Genomic DNA, 12,935 nt, shown 5'->3' with positions numbered 1-12,935 from the left:
CTTTTAGCTTCTCCGGTCCCTTCCCCGGAGCCAGCCCCGAGGTGGACTCCATCCACCCCAGCAACCTGGTCGCCCCGTGGTCATCTCTGGAGTCACTACCCTCAAGGATGGTGTGCCTGATGGCTCCGGGACCCAGCTCTGCCAGCTGGGACCCCCCGCCGAAGGGTCCCCCTGCACAGGGCCTCCTGCACCGCTCCTGGGATGCTGGGCTGGGAATTGCTTCCCCCCTGCTACTCCAGGAATGTTTTGGTCAAGGCAAGTTTAAACACTGCAGGAGTGCATATTCACTTAAGTGCACTGCAGTGCTGACGTTACACTGGCACACTAAAAGCCTGACATACAAAACCTCGTAGAATTTAGATCTTCCTCCCTCTCAGGCTGTTAGCTGCAATGGAAAGTACTTGGGAGTCCCTGCAAGTATTGCAAGGCCCTCACATTTTCAGATCTGCAACACTGGCTGCCACAAATACTAGAGATCCCCAAATCAGAAAAAGCCATTTATTACAGAAAAGCAGAAAGCTGATACAATTGTACAAAATTCACAGTGATTTTTTTTTTTCCCCTGGGCAAAGATGACATTATTATGTCCCTATCTATCAGCTTTTAAAAATCTAATATCAGAGTAAGCAATAATAGGAACTACATTAACAAGGCAAACATTGGCAAAGTTCTGGCAACAGTTGACATCTGAGACAGAAATAAAAGATGTAACTATATTCCGAGACCTGGAGAGCAGGTCTTATGAGGAGTGGCTGAGGGAGCTGGGGGGGTTTAGCCTGGAGGGGAGACCTTATCACTCCCTACAACTGCCTGAAAGGAGGTTGTAGCGAGGTGGGTGTTAGTCTCTTCTCCCAAGTCACCAGCGATGGAACGAGAGGAAACAGCTTCAAGCTGCATCAGGGGAGGTTTAGATTGGATATTAGGAAAAATGTCTTCACTGAGAGTGGTCAGGCATTGGCACAGGCTGCCCAGAGATGTGGGGGAGTCACCATCCCTGGAGGTATTTAGATGATGTGTAGATGTGGTACTTTGGGACATGTTTAGTGGTGCACTTGGCAGTGTTGGGTTGATGGTTGGACTTGATGATCCTAGAGGTCTTTTCCAACCTTTATGATTCTATGATTCTATATGGTAGATTCTCAACAGGTTTTTGCAGGTTTTGAAGAGCCGTACTGCTTGTATCAAATTTGACATGACAGTAAGAATCAGGCCATCAACATATACATTATATTGCAACAGCTTTTTGACTTCAAAAGTCCTAGTTAGAGTGAGGAAATCTTGGTGACCCACTGCAGTTTCTAAACAGCTTGAGTAGGTATCCATGTGAGCACAAGGGAGAAGTATCAAGTGGGGGACCTTGACAGGCTGGAGAAATGGGCTGCCAGGAACATCATGAAGTTCAACAAGGAGAATTGCAAAGTCCTGCCCCTGGGGAGGGACAACCCCAGGCACCAGTATATACTGGGGCTAACTGCCTGGGAAGCAGCTCTGCAGAGAAGGCTGCTGAGGGTCCTGGGGGCCACCAAGTTGAACTTGAGTTAGCAATGTGCTCTTGCAGCAAAAAAGACTCTTGAAGTCCTGAGCTGCATTAGGAGGAGTGTTGCCAGCAGGTCGAGGGAGGTGATCCTTCCCCTCTACTCAGCGCTGCTGAGGTCACACCTGGAGCACTGTGTCTAGTTCTGGGCCTCCCAGTAGAAGAAAAACATGAACATACTGGGGAGAGTCCATCAAAGGGCCATGAAGATGATGAAGAGACTGAGCACCTCACATATGAGGAACGGCTCAGAGAGCTGGGACTGCTCAGCCTGGAGAAGAGAGAGCTCAGGGGGATCTCATCAACGTGTATCAACATCTGAAGGGAGGCTGCTGGGAGGATGGAGACAGGCTCTTTTCAGTGGTCCACAGTGCAGGACCAGAGGGAATGGGCACAAACTGAAACACAGGAGGTTCCCTCCGAACATCAGAAAACACTTTTTTACTGCCTGGGGGACTGATCCCTGGCAGACATTGCCCGTGGAGGCTCCATCTCTGGAGATACTGAAAAGCCATCTGGACGTGGTTGTGGGCACCCTAGGTGGCCCTGCTTGAGCAGGAGGTTGGACCAGATGACTTCCAGAGGTCCCTTCCCACCTCTGCCATTGTGTGATCCTGCACTGCCTCCTTCTCCAGGATGCACACTCCTGCTACCCCTCATGCCAGTACTAGCACTTGGGCAGCTGCAATGACAAGATGGAACTTACCTGGCTGAAGATGAGCTTGCAAGACCCCAGGTTCCCAACTCTCTATGCTGCTGCACACCTGAGCCTACTTGCAAGAGGTTTGGGACTGTACTACTGGGGACAGAACTGCCTCCATGGGCAGAAACCTGCACTTAAGATGATTCAGTGTGACCACAAAACCACAGCCCCACTGCCAACAGAGGCGAAGAGAGTTCACCACCGCTCCCAAAAGCAGGCTGTGGCTCTATCTTTTTGGATAAGAAAAGAGATTATTTGGCAGAAAAATCACAAAAATCTCCCCGCTACTGAAAAACAGCACAGTTTTGACCATTTGCACCAGCACTAGCAGGGACATATACAAGGATGGCCCCGTTGAGTTTCCTACCTGTGGTTCCACTCAGGCAGCACTGAAACAAGACAAAACATGCAATCAGCTTAAAGAGCAGAGGAACTGAAAGTACAAGTCTCCAAACTGTTCTATGATTTATCCAAGTAGGTTGTAATTGTTGACTTCCTTCTGCCATTGCCATTTTCAGCAATTTGTTCTCTCCAGTGGTGATGTCCTTTAAAATTAATTTTATGGCATCCTACAGGCCTACACATGATGAAATATGTATGTCAAACTGCATAATTTTTTTTTGCATAGACTACAGAAAGGCCATTAAAAAAATTTTAAGGATGCCCTATAATATCACTGAACAAAAAGTGAGCGAAGCATTCTGCTGTCTGTAGCACTAGGTAAGAGAAAACCGTCATTTAAGTCTCTTAAAAGAGCATCCTTCCTTAGTGATACAGCAAATGGAGTTTGGTGTTGGCTCTGGACACCATGCAGAGCAAAAGACTGAGAGATATCTCCTTTTGTGCGGGGACAGGATGGATGCCAAACACAATCCTCCTTTCTAGGCCTGAGAAGCGTCGGATGCTGTCAAGAACAATGACATCTTCTGAATCATACTCTGCTGACTGCAAGACCAACTTCACCCTGTATTTCCTTCCTTGTCTAAAAAGAGCTAAAAAGCTCAGGTTCCAATATCCAGCTGAACTCCTGGGCTGCATGATGCGTACTGCACAGAATTGCAATATCTTTGGTGGGATGCCTTGCTGGATATAGCTGTTGCGCTGCCTGGCCACGTACTCTGCCATTTCAATTGTTTCCATACTTTTTTTTATTATGTAGTCACCTGACAAAGAATGGGCACATTCAGCCTGTTTAAACAACCCTTCTAGCACCTCACAGGGCATATACGTGTTATGTTCTTGGAGGATTTCCTCCATTAGATCAAACATGACATTGTATATTTGCTTGGCATTACGGACCACTTTGGTCAACCATTCCTGAGGATATAGGTCTGAAAACTCAAGACTGCAACCATATGGGTGAGTGGACTGGAAGAAATCCAGGAAGACCCAGAAAATGCCACTTTTTTTCTTGACTAGCTCCCGGGCACATTGGTGCCAGTTTTCTTCAGGATGAAAATTCTGTGTTTCATCAACCACAATGTGTTTCACTTCTGGGAAGTTCCCATTTCAGAAGGCAACACATGTCACAGACCTGCACTTCTCGTTTCTAAAAAAAAAAAACCAAACCAAAACCCAAACAAACCATATGGTAAATACAAAGGAGATGTGACCAGACAAATCTGTATTGACTGCCTCCATTTCTCAGTGGGTTCTTCCTCGGAGGTCTACTGCTGCTTACTGGCCAAAAATGCAAAACTTCCTATCTCAGCTGTAGCATGCTATATCATTTTCCCAGTGGGGACATTTATCCCAATGGACTGGCTGCGCGCAGGCATTGCTGCGCAGCCCCCACCAACTGCCTTTGGCTCTACCCTAAGAGAAGGCTCAAGGCCACCCTTCCTACATGGGGCTCCCTTCCCGTGGCAAGGCTCCCCAGGGGCCTCCCTCTGCCCTGCTCCTGGCCCAGGGAAGGCAGCGCGGTGCCCGAGCTCCCGTGGGAGGGATGGGTTCCCTGTTCTCCCCAGGGTGAGCAAGAACGGGCAGCACTTCTTCCAGGCCATCCGCCTGCTTGGGCGCTGCGGTGCCTGAGCTAGGCTGCAATTGCCTGGTGCAACGTGCCTTGTCTGCTGTGGGGCCTGCTGACCTCTCCGTGCTGACCCAAGTGGAAAGGCAGCAGGAACAGCACCGGGGAACTGCTCTGCCTGAAATCCTCTACCAAGGGGGCATCTGTTTCTGTTCTCCTCGTCCAGATGGCACAGACCCAAAGGCCACAGCTGCACAGTAGCTTGCGCCAGGCCCAGCACCGGCAGTGCTGAGGCAGCAACAGGGGAAGGCAGGTGGGTATTTTTGGTGTCAGCATGAGCTGTAACGGACCATTAATACTTTCAATACTAACATCTTCCTTGAGATGATTGTTGTGTGTTTGTTTCAGCCAGTTTGGCAAACAGATGTAAAAATCAGCAGGGCTTGTGCTGTATGTACAGAGGATGGAATGAATGAAGAAAGGGGAAATGCACATTACTGCTTACCTCACAAACGTCTTCAAGGGATGATTTTCACAAATATAGAGTCTTTCTTCTGCAGAACAGTGAAAAATGTTTCGTATTCTCTCAATGATCTTCAAAGCTATGATTGTTTTCCCTGTTCCAGGAAGACCAAGGACAAACTGCTCTTTGACGTTGTGCAGGTTCTTGGAGAGCAGCTCATACTGTTTGTGAGAAGGTTGAAAATCTCACAGCCAAGATGGTCACTTAAGTAGGACTTGAAGCGCAGCACAACAGTCATAAGTGCACGCAGGAACACGGGGATGTCCCTGGAGGTGAGGACGTAATTCTCTGGGTACAAGCTGGCATAACCACATGGGTTTTCTTGGTTTTCTTGCTGGGGAATGTCATCCTCTGCGACTTCCATTGATTCTTTGCGCCATTCAGGTACAGTATTTGGGGAATCACACACACTTCTGAAGCATATCCCCCATCATTGACTAGTTTCTTCTTTAATGCATAAGCAGTTCCTCTCAGGTTTTCAGACTCAGCAGAAGAGGCATCATTGACTACAGTATACAGTACTGGATATGCGTTTTCAGCTACTAAGAGAGCATCACATATAACATCTTGTTTTTTCCACAATCCAATATCAACAGCCCAACTCCTTGAAAATATCAGTATCCCCTTTTTCAGTGGATGGATTTGTTTTTTCATTAAATCCTCTAATCCAGGATACTCTGAGAACAGGTAGGTGCAGATGGTTTCTGGCTTCCATTCTATTTTATTAGAACCCACTAGAAAAAAAAGAAATAAAAAATTAGAAAAAAAACCTGCAGCAAATAATTTACTGAACACACCAGTTCCTGGAGGAATTTATTATACAATGAAGTCATCAAAGTAAACAATTTGATGTGAGTAAAAAATTCAGCATTCCCACAATACCTGGTGGTAAATCAGTAAGGATTTTTTGTATGAGTAAAAGGGGTATAAACTCCAAGCTTCAGGCATGCCTGACTTCTAAATGGAATAAGGATTTGGAAGGATCTGCATCCTTTCTAGCTGCCTTCTCATCATCTAGGTGTCCTGGTTTCAGCTGGGATAGAGTTAAATTTCTTCGTAGTAGCTAATATGGGGCTGTGTTTTGGAGTTTTGGTGGAAACAGTGATAATGTGGAGATGTTTTAGTTGTTGCTAAGTCGCGCTTACACCGGTCAAGGGCTTTTTCAGCTCCCCGTGCTCTGCCGGGTGCACAAGAAACTGGGAGGGGACACAGCCGGGACAGCTGACCCAAAGTGACCCGCGGGGTATCCCGTACCATACGACACCATGCTCAGGATATAAAGCTGGGGGAAGGAGGAGGAAGGGGGGACGTTTGGAGTGACGGCGTTTGTCTTCCCAAGTAACCGTTACGCGTGATGGAGCCCTGCTCTCCTGGGGATGGCTGAGCACCTGCCTGCCCGTGGGAAGTGGTGGATGAATGCCTTGTTTTGTTTTGTTTTGCTTCCGCGCGCAGCTTTTGCTTTACCTGTTAAACTGTCTTTATCTCAACCCACGAGTTTCCTCACTTTTACTCTTCCGATTCTCTCCCCTGTCCCACCAGGGGGGCGTGAGCGAGTGGCTGCGGGGTGCTTGGGTGCTGACTGGGCTGAACCACGACACCAGGTATTCCTCTGAAGGATATGTTGCTGCCACAGTAGGAGACCAGTGCTTGGACCAGGTGGAGCAGCCTGCTTGCAGCCTCTCCTATGCTCCTGACTGGTAAAACACAATGCATATAGAAAAAGGCACCTAGGAGTGTTATCCCAAAAAGCGGGTTTGTTTGCCCGGTTGCAAAATGCCAAACTATACACAGCAGAGGTATTTTATTTAATTCATTTCTGTGCAAAGATTGGTGCTAGGTGGTAACCCACAAAGCTAGCACCCCGCACCGAGTTAAAAGTGTCAGTTACGGCTAATATTCACACACCTCAGCTAATAATTGGTTAATTTCTTTCTCACTTTGATGTAAAGGTACAGCTCACTTTTAATTTACCCCCCCATGCTCAGAGAGTGAGGGGCTTACTACGGTGGGGGGGGGGGGCAACAATTCCTGGCCTATGGGCCTGATTTTCAGTATTAAAATGGAGACAGTTCCCCTAAAGGCACTTTGTTTTCTTTCTTATCAACATCCCAATTAGTTCTCCTTGATTAGACACTTTATCACCCGGTTCTCAGGTTCTCAGCGTCTTCTGAGGCGGGATGTTTGCTTTGATCTGTCTCCCAGCTCTCCTCAAGGATGGAGTCCCTGTCTCTGACCGCCAAATTCTGTTTGGCCAGGCTCGTGTGGTTCATGGTTATGGTTTAGTGGAAAATTCCAAAAATTCCGTTTTCTTCAGGCTATCAGTAGCATCATCTTGATGTATAGAGTCACGTTCCTCTTAAATATAGGGGAATATATGAAGACACCTGTCATCCCAACACTAAACTTGGTGCTCCTCCAAAATAACAAGCAACAGTAATTTTAAAAAATATTATCACAAATTCTGTCTTAAATTTGCAGGTTAAAATTACAGCTATGCACATTCATAACACAGAGACAAATCTCAAATGCAAGCATAAATTACCCTGACTGTGTCACAACCTTCCATTTGAAAAACACATTCTCATCAAGAAACTGCAATTGCATATCCTGTACCAAAACACTATTAACCCATCAGTAAATCAATCATCTGAGAGTAATCCTGAAAACAGATGTGAAAAGATAGCAAAATTACAAAAATAATTAGAAAAATTAGCAATTGATACATCTATTGGTCAGAATTTGGAAAAAAAGATACATGGAGTATGTTTAATGAGAAAGTATCTGTTTGCTACTGATTGGAGCAGTTCTGATACCAGACAAGGACCTGGAATTCCCATGTGTCTCAGGGCGTGACCTCCAGCCACAGCCCTGCCCTGCAGGAACATCATAGGATTTACATTGCCCTTGGCTACTCCTAATACCTTGTCTTTCAGGGTTTGGTGTATGGGAGTCTCTGTCGCACAGCAACCATTGCTGCTTTTATAGTGTTTCTGAGATAGTCGCGTTTTCACCTAATAAATAAAACCAAGGCAAGGTTCTTCACCCCTGCATGGGAAGGGCTGAGTTTCACTTTCCCTTGTGTGCCCCAGCTTGAAGTTCCCCTGCAGCAGTGAGCAGGGTGGAGGAATTAACTTACTGGGTGAGAAAAATGTCTAAGCTGATCAGATCCCCGACACCCAAACACTTGGTGCCTAGCCCTGCAGACCAGCAATACAGGGTTGCTAGTACCAAGCCAAGGGAACTACACTGAGTTTGCAAGGCCTCAGGTCAGAGGCCTGTCTGGTTGCTTTGCTTGAATTTTTGTTGACCTGTTTGGAGCTTTGTTTTCACTGGGTTTACCTCTAATAGCACTTTTTTTCTAATAACCAGGTGGCTGTGGATAACAACCATCAATTTATACAGAAAGCAGCAAAAAGCAGGTCTTCTGCACAGGGTGGGACCTTTCTGCTCATAACATGATGATGCAGAGTGCAGAAATACAGGTCTGGTAGGACAGCAGAGGTCTTGGGATGTGGGAGACAGGATGCAGGGCTGAATTCAGGTGCGGGGCGGTAAAAGACAGCACAGGAGATCCCAAGGCCAGAAATAGCTCTCAGATGGTCAGGTAGAGAAATGCAGTCCTGGAGCTGAACAAAACTAGTTATAAGGGTAATAGCAAACAAATATCTGACTTCTGTGAAACACGCCGTGTTTACTAAACTCCAGTGGAGCAGTGGACTTGCAGACCAGTGAAGAAAGAACAAGGTGTAGAAGTGCATTAGCAAATGTACAGCAGGTGACCCCAAGCAGATCCTGGCGTGTGAAAAAGAAACCATCAACATCAACTACATACTCCTGATGACAGGTGGAGGTGGAAGGCCAAGCGTAACACCAGGAACAGGGGTGGATACTAGGAAATGTACAGGTAACTTTCTATTATTATTATTACTTTTTTTTCACAGTGATATTCATTATTGTATTTTTCTTTTGTTATCAGTAATAATTAGATCTTGACTAGTAGTAATTCCTTGATTAGACTACTTAGATTTCAGTTATACTAGGAATAAATTATGCTCTCTCTTCTTTATCCATAAGAAGATTTTTGAGCATAACAGGGGGCAGACGGTGCTTAAACCCCTGGGACACTAGGTGTATTCTCAGCAATTGTATGCACTAGGGATTATACTTAGTGGCATAATTATGGGAGAAGATATTGAAGAACCTGAAAAATCAGGGAAATGAACATTCTTGGAGCACTTGCACCTTGCATCTTTTAAATACCATAACAGTTTATGTTAAGTTGTGTGCCTAAAATCTTATATCACATTATCTTCCTAGAAGTTCTGTCAAATACAATCTTAAATTCAAGAAAATATCCAGAATAAACAGCTTACCTGGGTAGAGGCATTCTTCGAGTTCAGATGCACACTGGAGTCCAGCTTTTGAATAAACTGGCTTGATAAGAGAAGGACCATTTGACAGACTGAGCTCATTCTCAAATTTATCAGCCAGATTTGAAAGATCTTGGGGGAAGAAAAAAGTATGTTATATCCATCAAAATCCTTCCGTACTTTTAAAAGCCAGCACTAAAGAGTAACTGAAATGATTAATTTAAAACCTCCCTTCACAATCCTACTCAAGAAAATGCTGCCTATGTAGTTGAGAACAGTATTGCATCAAACCAACAGGATCTCGATGTGCAGTAGAAGAAAGAGGGCTCAAAGCATAGATGGCTTTACAGTTCAAAGGCAAGATCTAGACCCTGTGTGGCATCACAGAATCCCAGACTGGCGGGGGTTGGAAGGGCCCCCTGGAGCTCACCCCGTCCCACCCCCTGCGTGAGCAGGCACCCCCAGAGCAGGGGCACAGGGCCGCGTCCAGGCGGGGGGTGAATGTCTCCAGGGAAGGGACCCCACAGCCTCTCTGGGCAGCCTGTGCCCCTGCTCTGGCACCCGCACAGGGAAGGGGTTTGTCCTCATGTTCAGGGGGAACTTCCCGTGTTCCAGCTTGTGCCCGTGGCCCCTTGGCCTGGCGTTGGGCACCACTGAAAAGAGCCCGGCCCCATCCCCCTGACACCCACCCTTCTGATATTTGTAAGTATTGCTAAGATCCCCCCTCAGTCTCCTCCAGGCTGAACAAACCCAGGTCTCTCAGCCTTTCTGCATAAGGGAGACGTTCTAGTCCAACCAGACTCTGCGTGTTGATCATGACCCTCTGAGCTCTGTTGTTGAGCCAGTTCTCTGTCCACCTCACTGTCCTCTCATCTAACCCACAGTTCCTTAGCTTGTCTATTAGAATGTTATGGGAGACGGTGTCAAATGCCTTGCTGAAGTTGAGGTAAACAACATCCACTGCTCTCCCTTCATCAACCCAGCCAGTCACACCATCATAGAAGGCTATCAAGTTGGTCAAGCATGATCTTCCCTTGGTGAATCCATGTTGGCTACTTCTGAAGACCTTTTCCTCTACATGCCTGGAGATGACCTCCAGGATGAACTCTTCTATCACCTTGCCGGGGATGGAGGTGAGGCTGGCTGTATCTGTTGGAACCCCAGTGTACAGGTAAGAGATGCCTGACGTGCCGGTTCAGCACACCAGCACCCTACAGGAACGACCTATGTGTACCACGAGTCTCTTCAGTGGATGCCCACCTCCAAAAGACCTTGCTGCTTTGTTCCCTTCCTATCTACATCACCCTGTCTTTTGTGTGCATGTGCCCTTTGAAGAGATCAGACATCCCAACTCTAAGCACAGACCAGGGCCATGGAAGAGGTTTCACACAAGGCCAGAGCTGCCTCGCATGGCTGGGGCTCCGCCGGGACAGGAGGTCCTCTTCAGCTAGCATGTTCTGTGCTCATGTGGTCACTGCCATGGGTGCACGCACTCAAGGAAAATTTCCATTACAAGGAACCCGTACGAAAGGATGGTTAGTTTCATCTTAAGACTGAAAGACTCTTATTCCTATCTGCAGTCAGAATAAACTCTCTAGGACTTGCCATACAGGTCTTGTTGTGGAGTGATGGAACAAAATGCAGGACATATAGATTTTGAAGGGGAAGGATTTCACAATGGAGCAAGACAACATGTCTTAAAACAAGTAAAACCTTGCACCCCTGCTCCTTCAAAACAGCTTTTAACAACCCCCGAGCCACACCACATATGCAAAGTGACTTTTCAGTAGACATCTGAAATGTGCATGAGCCTCGGAAAGCGGGAGCGATCTGCAACCTGCTGCATACTGTGTGTTGCTTGTTGAGCTGTGGATTTAAAAGGACTTTTCTCAAACTCAAGCTGATCACTGAAGAGACGACTGACCAGGTTTTAGTAGCTACCCTCATGTTGCTGACTTCATTACAGATGTTCTTAGTACTTGATAAGGAGAGGGAGAAGAAAAGTTGCAGGTTAGTTTGACACCACCCTTACAGCTAAAATGATTCTTTTACTTTAGTGCTGTCACAAAACTTGTGCCAAGATGCTGGATCTACCCGGCTCAAACCTGGGCATGGGGACTGATCCACGCTGGTCCATCAGGCACTGGGGATTTCACTCTGTGGGGATCAGCACCAGTAAGGACTTTCTTGGTTTTCAAAATAAACCCCTTTCAGGCACCTAAAGGGGCCAGATTTCCACCAGGACATCACTCCCTCCTGAGCATCTTAACAGACAAAGCCAGCTTGAAATTTTTCTGCAATTCTCATTAAAAGTAATGGAAACTCCTGGGTGATTTTGAATCTTTGCACTTCATTTAGAGGCATACTGGGATCCCTAGGAATGCTTATTCCAGCTGGGAGTGCTTCAGAAAGTCCTGCTGAACCAGTTCAGAGGGTAACGCTTCACAGAACGGTTTGCCGTTGGAGGCCAGTTGCCATACTGTCACCCCCGGTGCCTGTGACTGTGCCATGGGCCAAAATCCCTTTTCTAGGTTTGGTGAGAACACAGAACAAAAGAACTTGGTCTTTCCTCCTGAAAGTTTACAAGCCAAGGCAGAGATGAGCTTTGCATTAATGTAAATGCAGATTTTGCCTGGGTCCTTAGCTGTCATGAGCTCTGTCCATTTCCTGATGCTCAGTCTTTCAAACACGTCACCCGTCACAATCCAGGATTCAGGGTTATCATGGAAAACAGAGCAGCAAAATGCTTCAACTCACACAGCGCATACCTAGCCCTGGAAGCATTTGGCTTTGTCATAAACACTCAGGATATAAGCCTTAAACTGCACGCCAGCCTGCAAGCCACAGAAGTGATGGACGGGCATCGAGCCCATGGTATCAGCTACTGTTTCTTCCAAAGCTTCTTTCTCCACTTTAGTATGGCTTCCAGTGACTTTCCTGCTGTCATCCACTCCAAAAAAATAAATAACCACTCTGAGTGTTTGCAAAGGCAGAAACATAATTTGGAAGAGTTTTTCTAATGTATTCCAAGATAGTCTCTGTAGCGAAGTGCTTGAATTCAATATGTGTTGTCTCTGTGAAATCCAGGACCTCCCCAAGCATCAGTTTGTCTCTCTTTAAAACCCTGGCAGCAGCATCTTGGATGTTGCACTCCTGGGTGTTCAGTGGGGACTCCTTCGCTCCCCCATCAAAATTCAGCAGAGCTTTCTTAGCGCTTGGCCCATTCTCAGCACAGTGCTTGGCACAGCTTTCCTTCTCCCTCAGAAATATGGCAGCATCGCTTGAAGTTGTAGGGACAACTGAAGTGAAAGACCTACAGGACAAACCAGTGCTTAAGCTACAGATACGTGGCTTTGCGGATGCACTTTTCTGTTCTGGACCTCCACAGCTCCAGGTTTTAACAAAAAGTAGCGAATGACTCTGCTGCTGCAGCCACGTAAAGTATTTGCTGGTCTCAGTACAGTTGATGCATGCCCTGAGGCTCTGCTCTATATCCAGGCCAATGCCATGCTCCTGAAAGCAGTAATTCTTGTCTTCACTCTCCATCCTCACTACTCCTCCTCCTGTGCTAGAGAGGCCCCTTTTCATTGCCTTTTCTGATTGCAAGAGGTCTTTTTTCTGGATCTCTCTCCTAAAACTATTTTCTCGATAGCTATCACCACATCAGGATAGTTCATCTTCAAATTAATCAGCAGCTGCCCTTCTCATCTGGCCATCCTGATCCTGAAATGGTAAATAATTAAAAACACTTAACAATTATACGCGGCAATCTTGACAAAGGAAACTATAACACCTTTGGCTAAGGCTTACATGCTAGATCTAATAAACTGGACAATGAA

General features: G+C 46.5%; 2 protein-coding genes across 2 annotated transcripts; both read right to left on the bottom strand.

The window, feature by feature from the left end:
* Positions 1-4,695: 4,695 nt before the first annotated feature.
* On the bottom strand, positions 4,696-9,232 carry LOC104045307 (schlafen family member 9-like; the record flags this gene model as incomplete). Its single annotated transcript, XM_064468224.1, is given in 4 exon segments — positions 4,696-4,892; positions 4,895-5,060; positions 5,102-5,460; positions 9,100-9,232. Coding segments are annotated over 4 exon segments (846 nt in total), but the record flags the coding sequence as incomplete, so codon positions are not given.
* A 576-nt stretch (positions 9,233-9,808) lies between these two features.
* Positions 9,809-12,642, bottom strand: LOC104051534 (protein SLFN14-like). Its single transcript, XM_064468222.1, is given in 3 exon segments — positions 9,809-10,245; positions 11,729-12,056; positions 12,058-12,642. Coding segments are annotated over 3 exon segments (1,350 nt in total).
* Positions 12,643-12,935: the final 293 nt, after the last annotated feature.

This window comes from Phalacrocorax carbo, chromosome 17, assembly GCF_963921805.1.
Source record: "Phalacrocorax carbo chromosome 17, bPhaCar2.1, whole genome shotgun sequence".
Taxonomy (NCBI): Eukaryota; Metazoa; Chordata; class Aves; order Suliformes; family Phalacrocoracidae; genus Phalacrocorax; species Phalacrocorax carbo.
This window is presented reverse-complemented; position numbering and strand designations above follow the sequence as displayed.